The sequence below is a fragment of the Zeus faber genome (genome assembly GCF_960531495.2).
Source record: "Zeus faber genome assembly, chromosome: 3".
NCBI classification, from domain to species: Eukaryota; Metazoa; Chordata; class Actinopteri; order Zeiformes; family Zeidae; genus Zeus; species Zeus faber.
Window position 1 is genome coordinate 22,232,767 of NC_137190.1, and position 20,334 is coordinate 22,253,100.

General features: G+C 41.8%; 2 protein-coding genes across 2 annotated transcripts in view; one reads left to right on the top strand and one right to left on the bottom strand.

Moving 5' to 3' along the window:
* The window catches only part of lgr4 (leucine-rich repeat containing G protein-coupled receptor 4), a 35,689-nt gene extending 17,844 nt beyond the window's left edge, over positions 1-17,845 (top strand). Inside the window, exons 5-18 of the mRNA XM_079997416.1 lie at positions 3,471-3,686; positions 4,338-4,409; positions 5,080-5,148; positions 9,372-9,443; positions 9,975-10,046; positions 10,225-10,293; positions 10,423-10,494; positions 11,705-11,770; positions 11,876-11,947; positions 12,063-12,134; positions 12,245-12,370; positions 13,207-13,304; positions 14,379-14,432; positions 14,578-17,845. Of these exons, the coding sequence (XP_079853542.1) occupies positions 3,471-3,686; positions 4,338-4,409; positions 5,080-5,148; positions 9,372-9,443; positions 9,975-10,046; positions 10,225-10,293; positions 10,423-10,494; positions 11,705-11,770; positions 11,876-11,947; positions 12,063-12,134; positions 12,245-12,370; positions 13,207-13,304; positions 14,379-14,432; positions 14,578-15,992 (2,545 nt within the window). The 3' untranslated portion in view covers positions 15,993-17,845. The remainder of the gene's footprint in view (positions 1-3,470; positions 3,687-4,337; positions 4,410-5,079; positions 5,149-9,371; positions 9,444-9,974; positions 10,047-10,224; positions 10,294-10,422; positions 10,495-11,704; positions 11,771-11,875; positions 11,948-12,062; positions 12,135-12,244; positions 12,371-13,206; positions 13,305-14,378; positions 14,433-14,577) is intronic.
* Positions 17,846-18,462: 617 nt separating this feature from the next.
* mybpc3 (myosin binding protein C3) overlaps positions 18,463-20,334 on the bottom strand; it is a 28,619-nt gene continuing 26,747 nt past the window's right edge. The window contains exons 28-29 of the mRNA XM_079997001.1: positions 20,113-20,299; positions 18,463-19,439 (exon numbers count right to left, since the gene is read on the bottom strand). Coding sequence (XP_079853127.1) covers positions 19,411-19,439; positions 20,113-20,299 — 216 coding nt within the window. The 3' untranslated portion in view covers positions 18,463-19,410. The remainder of the gene's footprint in view (positions 19,440-20,112; positions 20,300-20,334) is intronic.

Below are 20,334 nucleotides of genomic sequence, written 5' to 3' on the forward strand. Positions count from 1 at the left end.
TTGACGCTGGCGTGCACAATCTCTAACCAAAGCCAAACTGAGGTTTCCAGTTTTTGGTAGTATTTTACTATAAAAATAAGAGGTGACACTGGGAGCTCTGAACAAACTCCTGACATAGTGAAGTTGGTATATTCTACATTCTAGCTTACATTGGTCATGTCGGTGGGGCAATTCAGAATCGTGTAAAGCTCTGCTCTTGACATTAGCTTTGGCAGACTGAAAATAATGAGTAGAAATGGTTACAAAACCATTGTAGAATAACAGACACTATATGTAGAGTGTGAATAAAAAAAAAAAAAAAAAATGTGGTGCTCTATTTATTGGCGAAGAAACTATGCCAAAACGATGTGTGTGCAGCCGTGGAATGTGGCTCTGACCCCATTTTCGGTGTGAGCCGTAATGGCTGCATGCTCAGCATAACAGGAAACAGCATACAATACATACAGCGCATGAGTCTTACTGCAAATACTGTTTCCTCCTGTACTTACTTTTATTTGCTCCTAATGCAGCATAAGTCATTTGGCAGAAGCCAAACTCATACGCCACATCTCACTTCGCTCACTTGACATCTCCTTTCAACCGCATAGATGTCCGTTGTCTGTACACGTTACAGCACAATTAACAATTTTAATCCTAGTAAATCTAAGTACTATGAGGAATATATAATAACTGCTACAATAGATTTAAAATGGTAGTATAATATGTTTACCCTTCAAGTATTTAAGAAAACTAGATTTACCGGTAAAATCAACAGGCAAATGCACAGGCTCTTCAATATGCTGTCCTGATATTTCAGTAGAAATATACATTTTAAGGCTCACATTATTTTTGGTTGGACACTTGCTGTAGACCGATGTCTTTACCGTTCAGTCTAAATGTTTATCTTGTAGCACAAGCGAGGTAATCAAGTACTTACCCGTTGCAGACAGAAATATACTTTTCGACACGGAAATGCCAGCTGTCTTGAACTAAATTGATGATAGCATGCATTTCAGGGTGAGTGTGCTTTGAAAATATGTACACTCTATGTAATATATGTACAGTGTTATATGTAATACTGTATAACACTGGTTGTTTATGTATCCTTAACGTTACATGAGGTGGAACTCACTCACCTGCTTGAACGGTCTTTCAGGTTCTTGTTTAGGTTTCATTATCTTTTTCCTTTCATTTGAAATGCTTCATGGCACCATTTGCATCCTTGTTTTTAAGCGTCTATGATCCTCCCTTGACCATGTATCTTGAAGGCAAATAATCTGACTTTTGCAGCCTTTCTTTCCGACATTCTTGGCAGAGCTGTCGCTACAGCATGTTCACATGTTGTTCCGTTCTGTTGGTAGCCATTCCTGAGTTGTGCAGCTTGGTTAGTAGTCACTGCCTGTGCTCAGTCAGACAACAGCGCGGTTCGCTACTACAGATACTATTGGAAAAAAACTAGTTCTGTCACGTTTATTCCAGTCAGGAACTAAACGGGCCAAGCTTCATTCACTGCTTAAAGCACTAAAACAAAATCAACGACTTACAGTCCTAAAAACAAACGTGAAACAGTCGATCATTTCTTGTGACTGTTCCATTATACCAATAATTTAGTGTATGTAATTCAATCTGAAGAGGGATTTTTCATTTGCCAGCCATGAAACAGTTGACAGTTGAAATGATTTACCCCCCAAAAATCAGATGCTCAGGAAATAAATAACATGACATTTAATAATCAAGCCTGTATCCCCGGTTTGCATACGTTCCATGTACCTCTTTACTTTTGCATACTCTGCATTGCCAACATATGCTGCACTTCTGAACCACGTATCTACTAAGTCTTATCTCCCATTAATGTATTTGTTAATACGTTATTTTGTCTCCCTCCAATTTTCCTACTCCACATTTATTTTTGTGTCTTGGAAGCGTTTCACCGACTACTGAATGTCAGTCTTATTGGAACCATAACTGTACATGACTCCATTCCCCGCCCTCCCCCTGCCCCTGTGCCTCAGAGTAGGACAGGGGGAAAAGCTCCAGCTGGAAAAACGTGCTGAAAATCCAGCTTTCAGCTATTATCACCCTTCCACATCCCTTCCTCTTGTCCCCTGCTCCCCCTCTTCTCTTTTCTCTCGTTTTTCTCTTTAGCAGATGTCTCTATGTGCAGGGCTTTAGTTCTGGAGCTGAAGTAATATGTTTTGTCAGAACTGTGGCAGGGTTTGCATAGAGCTTAGAGAGCTAAATGTCAATCAGTTGACTGTTTTGCTTCGAGCAGAGACACTCTGGGAATTTTGCAAGCGAGTGAGAGCAGGAGTGGGTAGGAAGAAAGACAAATACTGCAAAAACATGAGCATTCAGCACTTCAAAGAAACACTTCAAGTACAAATTTATAGAATTGGGACAGGAAAATACATTATCATTATACAGTATATGAACGTATCAATATTAAATAATGTACCCTCTTTGTTAATTAATAAAATATGTAAATACAAAAGTTAGCATAGTTTGTACCCACATGAATTTGACTATGTAAATGATGTCTTCTGCACAACTTCTACATTAAGTTGCTGTATTTTTTCTGACACATCCTTGAAGGTCAGCTAAGACCCTGGACTTTAACTGTTAACACTAGGTTAAGGGATGCAGGAGAGCACTTTAACAAAGGAGATGCAATGTGGAGTGCTTAAACCGACAGTAAAGCATTGTCCAGAAACTAAGGTTCTGCTGAAAGTGAAATTATCTTTGGTGAAATGATTACGTTATGTATTTGGAAAATATTTAGAATAAACAAGTCTTCCTAGCAAAAGGAAGGACTGACTCAGGTCCTAAATGCTAATAAAACCAAGGAACTGAAAGTCGGCGGCATTGATGGCCAACCCCAATCGCACCAACCTGTGAAATATGACCGTAGAGCTTGGAAAAAAATAGTCAGGGACTTGGAGAACTTTGTACAACCTTTTTACTGGAATTGAGAGCAATGAATAATTGCTCTCCTTTGACCTTTTGAGTCAAACCTTTTTCTAAGAAGAAAATGTTGTACACAAATGTTTAATATTAAAATGGTAACATCATAGTGAGTACTTTTATAATGAAAAACACATTTTATAGAAACACCACTGTGGTGCGGGGGTGGTGTGGCTTTGAGCAGCAATACCGGTCTTGGGTCTAGGTAATTGGGCCCAGGATCCGTGTGGCTGTATACCTGTTGCTCTTTAAAATAATCAACAAACAGCAGGTAAACCCCCCCCACAAACACACACACACACACAGAAGATAAACCCTTGTTCAGACATGTTGTCCATCTGCTCCGGGCTTGTTCCACCTAGCCCACTCTATACAATAAAAACAGATGTGTTTTCTACCTCATTGTCTGTGTCTCTGTGCCGGAGGGCCCTGAAAACGCTAATTGGGTGGTGTGTGTAGCAGACGAAAGTGCCACAACCACCACCTGAATGTGACTTTGAATTATACCTTTTAACCTTTTTGCCTTGCAGTCGACTAGATGCCAATCATATCACGACCGTGCCAGAAGACAGTTTTGAAGGTCTGCAGCAGCTACGCCACCTCTGGTTGGATGACAACAACCTAACAGAAGTTCCCATTGGTCCTTTGAGACACCAGGCCAACCTACAGGCCCTAACGCTGGCCCTAAACAGCATCTCCAACATCCCAGACAACGCCTTCTCCAACCTTACCAGTCTGGTCGTGCTGTAAGAAAACATTACATTTTATTGCAATTCATTTATTTTCAGCCTGTTTCATAGGGAATTTTGATAAATTGAGTGTTCAACTGAACTATTGTTCACAGTATTTGTTACATCTGAAGTAATGCTTACAAACAAATTTAACTTAATTTGAATTCGAGGTTTTTCATGATTGGCCTTGCATAAATGTGTATTTTGTACCAAAAGGTTACATTGTGTTGTGGCTATTGACTGCTGTTATACACACACACACACACACACACACACACACACACACACACACACACACACACACGCACACACACTCTCACACACACACACTTGGTAAATCTGCAGGGCAAGAATAAACACATCCGAATAAACAGGAAGAAAATATCTAAATCAATCTGGTGGGCATTTCCCACTGCAAATAAAACTTATAGTACCACACACCCACTTTGCCAGAGGATACAACTTACTTCTATATAGATTGAGTCATTTATAAAATAAAAGATGCCTTCCAAGAACAGCACAGTCCATGCATCAAACATGGTCAGCCTGCTTGTAAAACGCTTGTGAAAGTTTAGCTGTTGCCTTGTTTTATGGCTTTTCTTTGGCTGGAAATCTGCAATAGGCATTGTGAATACTCATGTGTGTCCTACTGGCTTTATTTTCCAGGCATCTCCATAACAACAGGATTAAGGAGATAGGGCTGAACTGCTTCAATGGTCTGGTAAATTTAGAAACATTGTAAGTACATAGTTGTAGTTGATACGTTTGTCTCTACGTGTGTGTCTCGGTTTGTGTAAGAGGGTTGGGGAGTTCACCCGCCTCCACCCGAGCCCTGCGGACGTCAGAGTGTGCACTTCCTCCTTTAATTGCTCCAGGATAAATAGAGCAAAGTCCACGATTCTTATCATTTCTGCCCTTCCATTGTTAACTTCCAACGGCCATTGTTGCCAGACAAACATCTTTTGGTGGCATTCTGACCTGTTAGTTTAGCAAATGATTTTTTACAGTACAATATGAGAGGCAAGAGCAAAGCCTTGTTTTATACCCCTATTTTACATATAATCAGTATATGGCTAGTTGAACATCATTTGTAAATCCAAACAAGGGAAAGCAGTTTCTGCTATCTTGTTAGTAAGATTGATGACGTATGATTTTAATTGTGACTGTTACTGCATGTAAAGAATCTCATGGCGTTCCAAAAATATTGCATATTAAACAGAATCTACTGTACGTCGATGTTTATTTTCGATCAAACCATCAAACAAATGTTGTAATGATTAAATTTTCATAGATTATCTTGCCTTGCAGTTAACCTTCCCCTTGAGTTGTGTATGTTCAACTCTGATAATTCAGTGGATGCCACCAGCTTCCTGCTGCTCTTGCCTCATGTCATGTTTTTCCTTCTCAGAGATCTCAACTTCAACAACCTGATGGTTTTTCCTGAAGCAATAGAGGCCCTGCCTAAACTCAAGGAGCTGTAAGTAAATTTTTCCTTTTTCCTCTCTCCCTTGCCCTCAATCTGTTTATGTTTGCCGCTCAGTTGTGGAATTGCTTTCCTGTGCCTCAGTGCTTTCACACAAGGTGAAGCATTAAAATGTAGGCTGTTTAGAATCAGTACTCAGACAGTTCAGTATATACAGTGTTGTAAAAAAGTGTTTGCCCCCTTCCTGATTTCTGATTGTTTTGCATGTCATACTTACATGTTTCAGATCATCAAACACATTTAAATATTAAATATAGGCAAAGATAACACAAGTAAACACAAAATGCAGTTTTTCAAATGAAGGTGTTTATTATTGAGGGGAGAAAAAATCCAAACCTACATGGCCCTGTGTGAAAAAGTGATTGCCCCCCCCCCCGTTAAAACATAAATTAACTGTGGTTCATCACATCTTTGTAAAGCTGAGTTCAATTTCTCTAGCCACACCCAGGCCTGATTACTGCCACACTTGTTCTCAATCAAGAAATCACTTAAATCGGACCTGCCTTACAAAGTGAAGTCAACCAAAAGATCCTCAAAAGCTAGACATCATGCTGCGATCCAAAGAAATTCAGGAACAAATGAGAAACAAAGTAATTGAGATCTATCAGTCTGTAAAAGGTGATAAAGCCATTTCTAAAGGTTTGGGACTCCAGCGAACCACTGTGAGAGCCATTGTCCACAAATGGCAGAAAACATGGAACAGTGGTGAACCTTCCCAGGAGTGGCCGGCCGACCAGAATTACCCCAAGGGCGCAGCGACGACTCATCCAAAGAACTGCAGGCCTCACTTGCCCCAGTTAAGGGTCAGTGTTCATCATTCCACCATAAGAAAGAGACTGGGCAAAAATGGCCTGCATGGCAGAGTTCCAAGACGAAAACCACTGCTGAGCACAAAAAACAAAGGCTTGTCTCAGTTTTGCCAGAAAACATCTTGATGATCCCCAAGACTTTTGGGAAAATACTCTGTGGACTGACGAGACAAAAGTTGAACTTTTTGGAAGCTGTGTGTCCCATTACATCTGGTGTAAAAGTAACGCAGCATTTCAGCAAAGGAACATCATACCAACAGTAAAATATGGTGGTAGTAGTGTGATGGTCTGGGGCTGTTTTACTGCTTCAGGACCTGAAAGACTTGCTGTGGTAAATGCAACCATGAATTCTGCTGTCTACGAAAGAGAATGTCCGGCCATCTGTCCGTGACCTCAAGCTGAAGCGCACTTGGGTTCTGCAGCAGGACAATGATCCAAAACACACCAGCAAGTCAACCTCTGAATGGCTTAAGAAAAACAAAATGAAGACTTCTGAGTGGCCTAGTCAAAGTCCTGACCTGAATCCGATTGAGATGCTGTGGCAAGACCTTAAAAAGGCGATTCATGCTCAAACCCTCCAGTGTGGCTGAATAACAACAATCATGCAAAGAGGAGTGGGCCAAAATTCCTCCACAGCGCTGTAAAAGACTCATTGCGAGTTATCGCAAACGCTTGATTGCAGTTGTTGCTGCTAAAGGTGGCCCAACCAGTTATTAGGTTCAGGGGGCAATCACTTTTTCCACACAGGGCCATGTAGGTTTGGATTTTTTCCCCCCTCAATAATAAACACCTTCATTTAAAAACTGCATTTTGTGTTTACTTGCGTTATCTTTGTCTAATATTTAAATTTGTTTGATCTAAAACATTTAAGTGTGACAAACATGCAAAAAAATAAGAAATCAGGAAGGGGGCAAACACTTTCACACCACTGTCGCCTTGTTGCTGTTTGCCTTAAGGTCATGCCTTATCTAGAACAAAATGTTCAAGAAGGATTCACTGTTAATGGTGTTTTTGGTATTGAAGCATCTCTTAATCCTGTCTGTCAGATTTGTATCGGGACAGGCTTGTGTTCTCTGTAACATTTATTTTTGCAATCTCAAACCCTGCTTTGTCTGAGCCAAACAATGAAATTTCAAATGGTATCACAGGATTACTTTTGGCCTTAATTACCTGCCATAGCTTTATAGTGAAAATCTCTTCTAGTCTTTTGCAATTGCAGGCTCTTTACTCTGACAAAGATGTCTATCTCTCTCCGACACTAAATATTTAACGACTCCATCGTAAAACGCGCTGCATGAACTTTGAAGTTTTTTGAACAAATAAGCCCCATTTTTGTAGAAATTGTCCAACAGAGAAAGGGCTAAAACTGAATTTAATATTGGTCTAGCTGTTAAAATACAGAGAATTGTATTCAACATTGGTCTAGCAGTTACAATGCGGAGTGCCCTCATGGAGAAGACGTGGCATTGGATTAAAGTGGACCTATTATGCTCCTTTTTACACAAGTTAATACGAGGTCTCTGAGTTCGACATGTTATGTTGTGTTTTTGTTTTTTGTTTTTTGCGGAAAATACAACTCAGATTACGCATTCTATCCATTTTAACATGCCTCTAAATCCATATTGTTCCTGATGCTCTGTTTAAGTGGGAGGAGCCACCCTCTCGAGGCCATGAGTTCTGTGAGCTAATGGGGTTTCAGCTTCACTTCCGGCTTCCGTTGTATTTACTCTGTAGCGTTCACTGATTTCACCTTAACAATCCACCAAAATCTGAACAAATTTAGGCAAGAAATATGCAATCCAATTGCTGAATCTTCACTCATATTAGATCAACAAAGCGTAATTTAAAAGTTTGCTCCCGCTTTCGTTGCTGTTCTGCAAGCTTGTGGGGGGACACGGCGCCCTGATGCACCAGGAGACTGCGCGCAGGGATTTTTTTCTTTCATGTAAAGAAAAGAAAATAAATGCATCTACAAAAAAAACACTATTTTTATTGGTTTTGTTTGGAGAAACGCACAGCTTATCATGCACCACAGCCTACGGTCTATCTAGATACTTTTTCTTTTAAGGAAGAAACACAGCATAATTATTTTTTTAAATACATACATTTTCATCATCTGCAGTTTATTCAGTCAGTTGGTATTAATTCCTCTTTCTTTTTAAAGATTTGTGCTGGTCTTCCCAGCGGCGCTTGTTATTCTCTGTGTTATTTCTCCAGCCGTCGGTGGAGTTACTCTGAGATGCTGCTACTGAAGCCCAAAATAACATGGATATGGGCCTCAAATCTGAACGTCTTTTTTCACCATATTTATGAAATAGACGGCTCACAAAAACGGACTAAAGCCACTTTCACACGTGCACTGCAACCCTGAAATTATCCGGACATGACCTGGGGGAGCTATATGTGTGAATGCAAATATCGAATCGGTTGGAACGGACATTAACCAGACTTTACCCAGCCAGAACCTTCGTACATAGTCTGTGTAATGTCTGATTGAGTGGTATGTCTGAACAGAGCAGGTAGTTGTCTGGAGCATTCACAGCGACGAGCGTGCGTGTCGCGTGTTGATGACGTCTATCATGCGGCAGTCATTTACCTTTGTGCGGATCTTTGTGCACAGAGCGTAGCTGCATCGTACTCCTTTCCGGTTTCCTTTATATTCCTTTTGACTCTTTCGTTTATATTGCGGATACCTCCAAATACATGGTGTATCAAAAAGATAGGTTGGTAGCCTCGTCCACCATCTTGTGTGTGCTTTAATCTCTGCAGCGTCATTGCGTCACATCCTGCCTCCTGCAGGCTCTACCAAGGCTTCGCCCCTCGCCCAAACCAAAGGGAGTATTTCCAGTAGGTGTAAACGCGTCTGACACGGGCAATCTTCGGTTGTGTACTACATGCGTGAAAGAGCAACTGGGGATAATGTCCGGACCTGATTAGCCAGATGTTGTCCGTAGTTCATGTGTGAAAGCAGCTTGAGTTGTCTTATTTCACAGTTCGAGTTTCAGAGAGCCAAATGTATGTGCTCAAGCACTGAAAAAGTGAGTTTTTCATAATAGGTCCCCTTTAAGAGTTTGCATTCTTGGTTTGTTTTGGTAAGTTTCTGATAGGGCTGTACCCGACTCAGAATTTTGTCGGTCTAATCGGATTTGGCTGTTCAATGCAAATTATTAATTAAAATGTTATCTGTTACTGTAAAGCACACTTACGGGGGGGGGGGGGGGGGTGGACAAAAAAAAACAGCTGCTCGACTTGAAGAATCTCAGTTGACTGTCGGGTGTCCGACTGCTGATTGGAATCGTCGACTTTCAAGAGGCCGCCCTAGTTTATGATTGACCAGTGTGTCCTACAGCAATCGAAATCTTCAGATTGGAACGCTTAAATATTGTGTCTTTTGTGTTCTATCTGCAGTGGGTTCCACAGCAATGATATAACATCTATACCTGAAGGAGCCTTCCATAACAACCCTCTCCTGCGAACTATGTAAGGTCAAACACACCCCACTGATACTGTTTTCACTCACTGTAGTGTGATTATACCCGAAACCTGCACAAATATGGGAAAACGATAGACATCCATGCACGCAGACGAGCTGCCCACCGCATACACCATATTTTAAATCTCTTCTTAGAGCATATTCTGATAATTTAGTTGTCTTGTTGTTTTTCAAATATATAAACAATATAAAATATACCACTATATGTAAAGGTATATATATTCATATATAATTTACTGTCTTACCTGTATGCTCGTAGACTTTTCTGTATATTTACTCCTTGTGCCGTTAACCTTTTAATTATGTTTGCTTGTATTTGATGTTCTCCTTTGTTTTGTGAAGGTTGTTTTTTGTTGTTGTTGTTGTTTTCATTGTTATTATTATTATAGTAACGACTACATAAACCATCTTGCAATATGATCTTCAGGCCCTTAAAGTTGAATGTCCAGAAGATGGTGCCATTTTCGCATAGTAATTGTTTTTCATTAGAATTTGCTCTTGTTTTGTTTTACTTAAAGCCACCTGTACGACAACCCTCTGTCCCTTGTCGGTGCTTCAGCCTTCCAGAATTTGTCTGACCTGCACTCCCTGTAAGTCCCACCGTCAGGATTTATTCTGACAGATAGGAATCTGCCAATTAGTTCAGCTGCGCTTTATCAGGATTGTCACTAAAGTACATCATTTTTGTTACTGCAAATAGCTTTCAGAAATTGCATTCAATTAAATGGTGCCAAGTTCAGTTGTAGCTGTTTCTTGCTGTTCTGTCAGGATGTTGCGGGGGGCCAGTATGATGCAGGACTTCCCGATTCTGACGTGGACGAACAACCTTGAGAGCCTGTGAGTAACCTATACGCACCATTCATCGGGAAACATTAGTTCTTGCTTTGACCATCACTTTATAGCCATGTTCTGACTTAACTTTTTTTTTTTTTTTTTTTTTTTTTTTGTTTTTCCTTCCTCCCCCAGAACCTTAACGGGTACCAAGATATCTTCAATCCCAACTCAACTGTGTGATGATCTGAAGTTGCTTCGGACTTTGTAAGTGACTATTGGAAACAAATCTTGTTTTTCTTCCAATGTCGGGCCTAGATTGATGGAAGCCACTTTTGTGCCAATTCTTGTTTAGGGTGATGTGTTATACATGAATGCACCCACTCACTGTCTTCATATGATTGGTCCTGGGTATTGTGGAGCCATGAGTGGTATTATATTGTGGAAGACTCGCTCACCATTGCTTATTGTTTTATTACTCAATGGTTGCTGGCCTGCTTTATCCATGCAGTAACTGAGCCACCGCCATGTTTTAAGGCAAGCTTAGTTATCGTTGATATTTAGTGTTACTTCCCAGAGAAATGTGGCTCATATCACTTACGGTCGCAAGATGTGGTCATAATGAAGGTTGCTCCCACTTCTGTGGTGGGGAAAAAAGCCTTTCAAGTTCTTTACTCCCTCTACTTGAAACAGCCAACAGAGTCAACTTCAGCTGACTATCTTGGTCGCTAGAGGAGAATTTAAATTGAATCCTATTTGCTATTATTTTTAAGATGGCTTTATTTTAAACAGATTGTAGTATTTATTTTATGTAAGTGCCGCCTGTGTACAATTATGAATGTGAAACAGGGCGTTCATAGCCAACCTAGTCTATAAAAATAAAGATTAAATGCATGGGGGTTTTATAGCAGAACTATGTTTACGTACATAATTTGGCATGAAAACACTATGTCCCGTGGGAAAGGACTGTGTTGCCTACAGCTGTCAGCTCCCTACGTTCAGGTATTTGCTGATATTACCTCATTTGTAAACCATGTTGATAAAAGCCCATGTAATAACATGGGCTCCGACTCCTTGATTATCCCAAGATTTTTTTTTATTTTATTTTTGTATAAAAAAAAACCTGCCATACCCACTACTGTACTGTAATGGAACTGCAGTATTTTATGGACAAGAGTGTTGTAGCAGCAAGGACTGATTTGCTGATTTATTTTCCAGTTGAAGGACATGTCCGTATACTACTTAGAGACAGAAATTTTGGACAATGTGGCTTTAACAACCTACCTAGTTTAATGGGCGATGGCTCTCGATATAACCCAGAACTGAGATGAACAGGAAGACTGTGATAAATAATGGGTGGGTAGGCCTTGGCCTGTGACCTCAATGTTCTTATTAGAATACATTATTGTAGTGCATCTCTTCTTTTCTGAGTTTTGTTTTGTTTTTTGTTTTTTGTTTCTCTGTTTTCTTCCATCAGAGACCTGTCCTACAACGACATTAAAGAGCTGCCATCTTTCCAGGGGTGTCTCAGACTGCAAGAAATGTAAGTACAAGACATGTACTGGCATATGGTCATATGGCATTTCAAGATGGACTGAATCGAATGGAAGTCATTCAAACCTGTACAAATCATGTGTCCATTCAATAGAAGTCTGCAACACAATCAAATTCAACAAATCGAAAGGGACACTTTCCAAGGACTCTCTGCTCTGCGCTTGTTGTAAGTTACCCCAACACACCCGCCATGCGTGTCTGTACGGAAACCAGTACTGTAGAAGCCATAGTGAAGCACAAATTCAAGTATTCAAAATGTACTGCATTCTTGATCCACACAGAGACCTGAGTAGAAATGGAATCAGAGTAATTCACAAAGACGCTTTCTTCTCCCTGACGTCACTAACAAACCTGTGAGTATGAGCCGGATGTCATTCCTACTGCACACCTGGAGTTTCCTTAATAATTTTGCTCCGAATTGTTTGCATATGTTGATTTTATTGTATTTATTTTTCCATTTTAGAGACCTTAGCATGAACTCTCTCAACCTGATGCCGACGACTGGCCTGACTGCACTCAATCAGCTCAAACTCTCTGGGAACCTGCAGATGAAAAATATGCTGATTGCGAAAAACCTGCCAAAACTAAGGTGAGAAAGCCCTAGTTCTTCATTTGTCTGAACCACTGAGGATTTATTCCTATTACTGTCTAATCAATTACCTTTAGATCTGTAACATTTGAAATTAATGAAATTAATTAATCAGGGTTTCCCCTTAATGTATTGCAAGCTTGCTTGAGTTGACCCTCAGCAGCATCGGCAATTAGTATCTTGTCTTTTTATGTATTTTTAAGGTTGTTTTTTTTTTTTTTTTTATCAAAATATCAACATTGACCGCCACATTTAGATTTTCTATTATTTTTTTTTTTTTTGCACTATTTAAAATGGGTCAAATCGTATTTCATTGTATGCCGCACTACCGCCTTCCTCCCCCGTGCCACTCACTTTCTAACTTCTGTTCGAGAGCCAAACAGCAGCAGCGCTCGTCAGTGTCACATCAAGGTTGCTTGGCCAATCACATGGAAGATGCGGGTCGTTAAAGTTTTCCCTACAGAGAACGTCCAGTTCATACAAACTGTCAGTTATTTGTTAACATATGGAAAGTAATAAAGGATAAACAGGGTTAGTTCATCTCTAAAAAAGAGATTTTTATTTATTTGTATTTTATACAAAAATAAGAATAATAAAAAAAAATACCCCCGGATCTGTCATTCCGATCATACATTAAAGCCCTCGAAAATAATATGATTTAGTTGATCAAAAGCACAAGTACGTTTTGGGTTCTTTGTGTGTCCTCTGAGGGAGCAGTCCCCCCCCCCCCCCCCCCCCAGACATTGAACTGTATTTAATTTATTTTTACAATGATGTTCATATATATATATATATATATATATATATATATATACATACATAATTTTTTTTTGTAGGTCCCTGTCTGTCCCATATGCCTATCAGTGCTGTGCATTTGTTGGATGTGACGGCATGATGAGCAGTTCAGAAGAAAATGACGTGAAGAAATCTACGGGTAAGAAATCCCAATACAGATATATTATACTATTATTGACGATCTTTTTGGACTACAGGGTAATTAATTGAATTTGACAAACTCACCAAAATGCAAGCCTAATACAGGTACTCCTCCCTTAACGACCGATTTCCGTTCCTACAAACAAGCGAATAAGCAAATCGGTCGATAAGCGAGGACAGGTGTTATTTCACGGTAAGGGGGCGTGGCCATTGCCAACGCTACTGTAGTGAATACTGATAGACTGCAGGAACGAGACTGAGGCTGAGAACGGTGATGAGACGTATATAGTGTATAAATAGTGTAAAAGGGGTGATCTGCGATGAGATTCTTGACGCTGTGCACGCAGCACGCACGCTGCGGTATTGTATGCAGCGTACAATACAGACTGGTCAGAGAGCTGGTCGTAAGTCAGAATGGTGGTGAAACAGGTAGTTCGTTAAGTGAGGAATACCTGTAAATGAATACTTGCCTTTATCAATGATTGCCACTCTGCACTTTAGCTGACTCCACTTCTCCTTCTTAAAGGGAGAAGTGTTTTGGGAAATTGTCTTTTTCGTCTGTCTTATCCAGATTTGGACATGGTCGTTACCAATTTCATCCCCATGTGTCCAGTGCTGCGATCACTGCGCCCAGTACATGGATAAATGGATATATGTTAAAAATAGAATGTAGATGTCCCCTTCTTTATTGCCCATTAGTCCATTTTCTAAATTTGTATAATTGTATTTCCAAGTGGTCAGATGGGACACAAACTGAAATTCCACTGTGACCAGTTGTCTAATCAGCATTCCAAATCCAGACAGAGAATCTTTGATGTTGAAAAACAACAAAAAAAACATGTCATTTATTTTTCCATTCAGTTATGGCCATTCACCTATGTCCAGGTTTAACACATTTTAGCAGTTTCCTGATGGTCATAATGTGGTTTAATTGGGCACTTTTTCTGGCTCATGATTTTTGACCTGTCAGTGATGCTTATGAGATAGGTGTGTAAGCATTTTAAAGGGGGTTGTGCATGACTTAGTGTACAAATACTTTCTTCCACCTGTAAATGTCCTCTTTTTGCTGCAGATGGGGACGATGTGGAGAGGATCCCTATGATAATGCATTGCTCTCCTTCACCAGGTAGAGATCAAGCTTTCAACCTTTCCCTTTATGTGGTTGGCAATTGTATTAGAATTGATGATGAATATTTTGAAGAGGTTTTTTATAACTCCATCACAATAAATATATTGACTATTAATTGAAGCTCCATTGTTGTCATGTTCAGGAGCGTTCAAGCCGTGTGAGCATCTTTTAGGCAACTGGATGATTCGGCTCACTGTCTGGTTCATCTGCTTGGTGTCCTTGGCCTTCAACTCCCTCGTGCTGGTCGCCACCTTCTGTCCCGCACGCCGTGCTGCCGCCCTGACGCACTCCCAGGGCCCTTCCCTTTCCCCGGCCAGGTTGCTGATGGGGCTCCTGGCCCTGGCCAACCTACTCACCGGCCTCTACGTCGGGGTGCTGACACTGGTCGACGTGGCCACTTGGGGCTCTTTCGCCGAGTTCGGGGTGTGGTGGGAGATGGGCGCCGGCTGCCAGATCACGGGAGCTCTCGCAATGTTCTCCTCAGAGTGGGCGGTGCTGCTGTTGTCGCTCGCCGCCGTGGAGCGCAGCGTGGCGGTGCAGACACTCCTGGGGAAGGTGATGGTGTCGCCCAGGAGAAGCGGAGTCGCCCATCAGGGACGCTGGAGGAAAGAGCGTCGCTTCGGCCTCGCCGCTGGACTGCTCGCGCTCCTGGCCGCCGCCGCAGCCTGTCTTCCTCTCATCGGTACCAGCGAGCCGTCTGCCTCCCCTCTCTGCCTGCCCTTCGCCGGAAGTGAGGGCCCCGCGCTAAGCGTCACCCTTGTCCTGGTGCTGCTGAACGCCCTGGCGTACTTGTTCACAGCGGCCGTGTACACGCAGCTTTACTGCCACCTGGGCAGGGTGGAGCTGGCGGATCCAGACCAGACGGGCGCCCTGCGACATGTGGCGTGGCTCATCTTCACCAACTGCATCTTCTTCTGCCCCGTGGCGGCCTTCTCTTTCGCCCCTCTCTTGGCCGGGTCAGGCGCGACTGCTGCCGGTCCGGAGATCGGCAAGTCGGTCACCCTCATCTTCTTTCCCCTGCCGGCGTGCCTGAACCCAGTCCTCTACGTGTTCTTCAGCCCCGCCTTCAGGGAAGACTGGCTGCGACTCCGGGGCCGCAGGGGCGTGGCCAGGGGGGTGAAGGCCGGGCCGGGAGGTCAGGGGGACCACGCCAGAGGTGGGTCGGGGATCAGCGACGGGGACTCCTCCGCGCAGCTCGGCTACAACTACGGGGTCTACTCGCAGCTCTGCGAGGAGGCGGTGGTGTGCGAGCAGTGCGAGGCAGCGCTGCACGCCAGGACCTGCTCCTCTCCCGCTTCCTCCCCCGTCTGCAGACACTTGGTCAAGTCTCATAGCTGTCCCACACTGTTGGCAGGCGCTGAAGTGTGCCAGCGCTCAGAAGGATACTGGGCAGACAGCGGCACGCCCTCCGCTCAGTCTGAGTATGCAGACGAGGGAGACTCCTTTGTGTCAGACAGCTCGGACCAGGTGCAGGCCTGCGGCAGAGCCTGCTTCTGCCAGAGCCGAGGCCTTCCTCTCGTGCACTACTCTTACAACATACCTCGCATCAAAGACTGAGAATCCCCTCCGGAGCCGTGCCCCCGCAGGCCTCTCTGTTATTTCAATTTCAATGCTATTAAATCAAAAACATTGTCTGTCATTTAACTGCATAATGCGCAGACTGCCCTGGCAAAAGACTTCAGAAAGCACTTATTTTTTTAACTTTTCAATCACCTAAAGGGAACTTGGTGCCGCCGTTCAGAACCGCGGGGCTGTTGTTAAGCCGGTTTCCCGCTGCCAGTTTACCAGAGCCTAACTGAGGCATCAAATAAGCTGGATCAGAAGGAGGCCACAAAAGAGACTGTTGCTACCAGTGCCTGCTTCTCGCTTTAGGTTGGACTAAATGTATGTCACGGACCTCACTCTGTCTTTTTCTCTTGCAAAAGCAAGCTCATTGTGCCATCTCTGCTCGACCTGCACCCATGGGCTAGCTTTCCTCCTGTTGAAATGTCATGCGTTTTTCAAAAAGATTTCTCTATAATACTTGTTGATTTTGACTTTTGATTTTTGTCGTAAATGTAGCAAATGTAATCATCCTCATTATTGTTTTGTAGACTTCTCGGTGTGAATGTATAATATTTTTCAGGTTATGATTGTGAACGACTGGTATGATGGTGGTCATAAACAAATGTAGGGGGAATACTGTTCTAATGTCAAGGAAAATTATGCAACACGCCTGGCCATCCCTATGCGACCTGAATCCACTTTATCCCTGCCTGTCACATGTTTAGAATGTCCTGTATTCACGTTTTGTGAAAGCATGGCGGTGATATGAATTTAGTCATTTTTTATAATAAACAGTTTTTCCACTGTAAGAGCGTATGACAACGAATGTGATAAACGTAGCAAATATCACTGTGTTAGCAAAAGCTGTGCTGGGTCCGTGTTGTGTTGCTGTTGTAATTTATTGTTATGAGCAAGAGGAATGTCTGGGTCTCACTAACTTCAGGTATACGAATGGTGGCCTTTGAATGATGAATGCAAAACCCCAGCCGCACTAAGACTAGAGCACCTCTGTCGAAAAGGGTTCAATTCAATCACTTTTTTTTTTTTTTTTTTTTTTTCCCTCCCGTTTTATTTTAGTACTGTAAGTTAATTGCTCGCTTAAATCTTTCTCTAGTCTTAAGTTGCACATATGTCTGTGCTTACAGAACCTTTGCTATTTAGTAGTCAGCAATTGACTAAAAACTAGTTTTCAGCTCGTAAAATGAACATAAGCTATCCTGGGAGGACCGTGATACTCTACACGTTGGCAGAGTGAATGACTTGACTTGCTCTCAGAACCTGAATGAGGTTCTTGGTGTGCTCGGTGGATGCTCTGCGGCTGATATTTGGTGTGCTGGAGCATGACGGCACACAGTGAGGTGGATACACCCTCGAAGCATGTATCCACAAGTGCAAGTCACATGAGCGCTCAGGAATTTAGGCAGAGTAGGGAAACAGTTTCTCCTATCAACAAATCATCTTTGTGTCCTTATGCATCACGGTGACCTTTTGGATTTAATTTGTTTTTATTATTCTAGACGTTGTACGCGTTTTGACTTGGTGTGCGCAGGAATGCCAATTAATGTTTCCTTGACTGTTTTGAGGTGTATCGAGTCTCATCTGTTCAAATATCTGCGTAGTTTTGTTTGCCTGTGTAAATTATTTTCAAGAAAACTAATAATCAAAATGGGATGTTAACTGAGGAAGCTACCTCTTCCAGTCTGTTTCCTTTTGTTATTAATATTCTGTTTGCAGTCTTGGCTTTATGTTGATGTTTCTGTTTGTACATCATCATGTTAGTTAAGTGCAAATGTTTGTGGGAGGAATTCATGTACTATATACTGTGATTTTTTTTCTTTTTTCTTTTTTTAACTATAAACTATTAAAAGTAATTTTGCTTTGTGTTATTTTTATCCTGTCACCTCAGAACACATTTGTAAATAATGAAATTGCAGTTCACTCATTTTCATGTGAATCAATTTCTCAAAAAGGGGAAGAAAATAGCCTTTCATTTTGACTTTAAACTTGGATTTTTTAAGTGTTTTTTAGAGCGGACAGATTGCTTATATTGCGAATTAGCTTTTCAAGCATGGTGGCTTTTCATGAATAGGTAATAGATAAAAGTAGTGTATTAAAAATACGCTTCAAAGGGCTATAATCCCCTAAAATATGTCTGACAATGCCAATGGTCACAGATTTTAAAACCCCCAAATTTTTATGTGGAATTGTAAGCCACTTGACCAGAAGAAGTTTTGTCCATCAGTTTGGGCTTATCTTGCGAGACAGGCAAGTGCAAGTTGTCGTTGTCATTCGTCAACATTCGTTATTCTTAGGTTGGTATAACCGTAACATCAACCAAGGCAATCCACAATGATGTCACAGAGAGGAAGTGATATTTGTTGTTCTTTCAGAAAAGAGGGATATGGTTGTCTACTCTACCACCACCTCTATTCTACAATATAGAATTCCATGGTTATGGAATTGATGAGGCAATCCACAAATTAATTTGTTTAATTCGGCAGCATAAAAACATATCCAAATGTGTGAAAGCCATCCATTATTGAATATTTATGCTTGTTTTCATCGGCATCACTTTGACATTGATCAATGAGACTGTAGTTTATATCGGTTCATATTGCATTATTCTCATCTGTGCCATCTCCCTAATTGAAAAGGGAATCCAAGCTCTAAAACAACCCTGTGTGTGTGTGTGTGTGTGTGTGTGTGTGTGTGTGTGTGTGTGTGTGTGTGTGTGTGTGTGTGTGTGTGTGTGTGTGTGTGTGTGTGTGTGTGTGTGTGTGTGTGTGTGTGTGTGTGTGTGTGTGTGTGTGTGGGGTGCTCTGTAAGCGCTAAACTCATTCCTTCGGATTTAGTCGGCCTTTGTCACGATAATATTAAATCCTTGACTGAAGTGATGCTCATACCAGTGGGCCTCTGATCAGCGGCGACATGCTTTTCGGCTTGTTGGTATGCTGTGTGCTTTGTTTTCCTCAAATCTGTTGTGTGGGTTGTGTTCAGAGTCATGGAAGGGCGGCTCTCCACCTGTTTGCTTCCTTCACTTTGGTCTCAGACAACTGAGCGATACAGTATCTGAATCCGTGGCCTTTGCTCATATCACTCCTTTCCATAGTAAATGTTATTTTTAAATTTTTTTAACCATTTCTTTCTGGCCGCCATCAAAACTAACAAAGTGTCATCAAGTCAATTGCAGTTCTCATTACACACAAACACCCACAAACTAGGGAAGTGAAGAAGGGAAGAACTGACATTACATGTATATAATACACATACAGCGGTAGAACAGCACGGGTGACTTCATGTAAGATGGTTTTGCAATAGGATCAGTGAATACGAAACACAAGATGTGATGAAAGCTGAAGACATATCTACGGTATGTATTAATGTATCAGTGAGCTTGTTCTCTCTCAAATCCTCCAGGTTTTTTCGCCTTTTACTTCTTTTCCTCTTTGATGACTTGAGCTGTAAAAAAGAAAAAGGAATGTGTTTAATGATGCAGTGGCAGAAGTGGACTCAATTGCTTAATTGTTAACTATAACTTATGAATGCTGATACACCAGAAACCCGATTCATTCTTAATAGGCCACTCTACATTACTAATTACAGTAAACAATGCTTTTAAGTTCGTAATAAAATCATCCATTTTAATCTGGCTTGCTTTGATGTGAATAGGCACATTGAGGCTCCTCTGAGGCTGCTTATTCATTTGTCATAATTGGATTTGATGAGATTAGATGATACTGCCTTGAACCCATTTAGGAAAATCACACACAGCACAGCAGCGCAGTAATATGGAAGTGACTGATTATTCGACTTATTTTGTACAAAACTCTGGTTATAAGGGCTTTGTTCTAAGGCTGGTCAAGGACGAGCATGGATAGAGATGCTAGTGTAGCGTTATTTGAGTCAAAGGAGTACAAACTGAGGTCGGGTCAGATCATACCTGTACTACAGTCTGGGGAAACAGGTTAACACCGGTTTAGGTGCACCACAGGGCGCTGCACCCGAGCCCCGAGATTTTTGTGAGCTCAAAAAAAAAAAAGAGTTAGTAAAATGGGGTCGCAAAAGGAGGCTGGAACTGGGCGACGCTGCAGACGGGGGGCATTTGAAAGTCCTGTCTCTGTTCCCTACTTACGGCGAACTTCCAGTTTACACTCCACCAGGTCTTCTCCACTGGCGTTGACCGCTTTGCAGGTGTAAACCCCCCCGTCGAACGGACAGGGCTTACGGATCTCCAGCGTCAGAACCCCTTGCTTGCTGAACATTCGGTATTTGGCCTCATTTGAGATGTCCATTTTGTTTTTGTACCAAGTGACTTTGGGCTAAAGAAGTACAGAAAAGTCAGATTACACAGTTA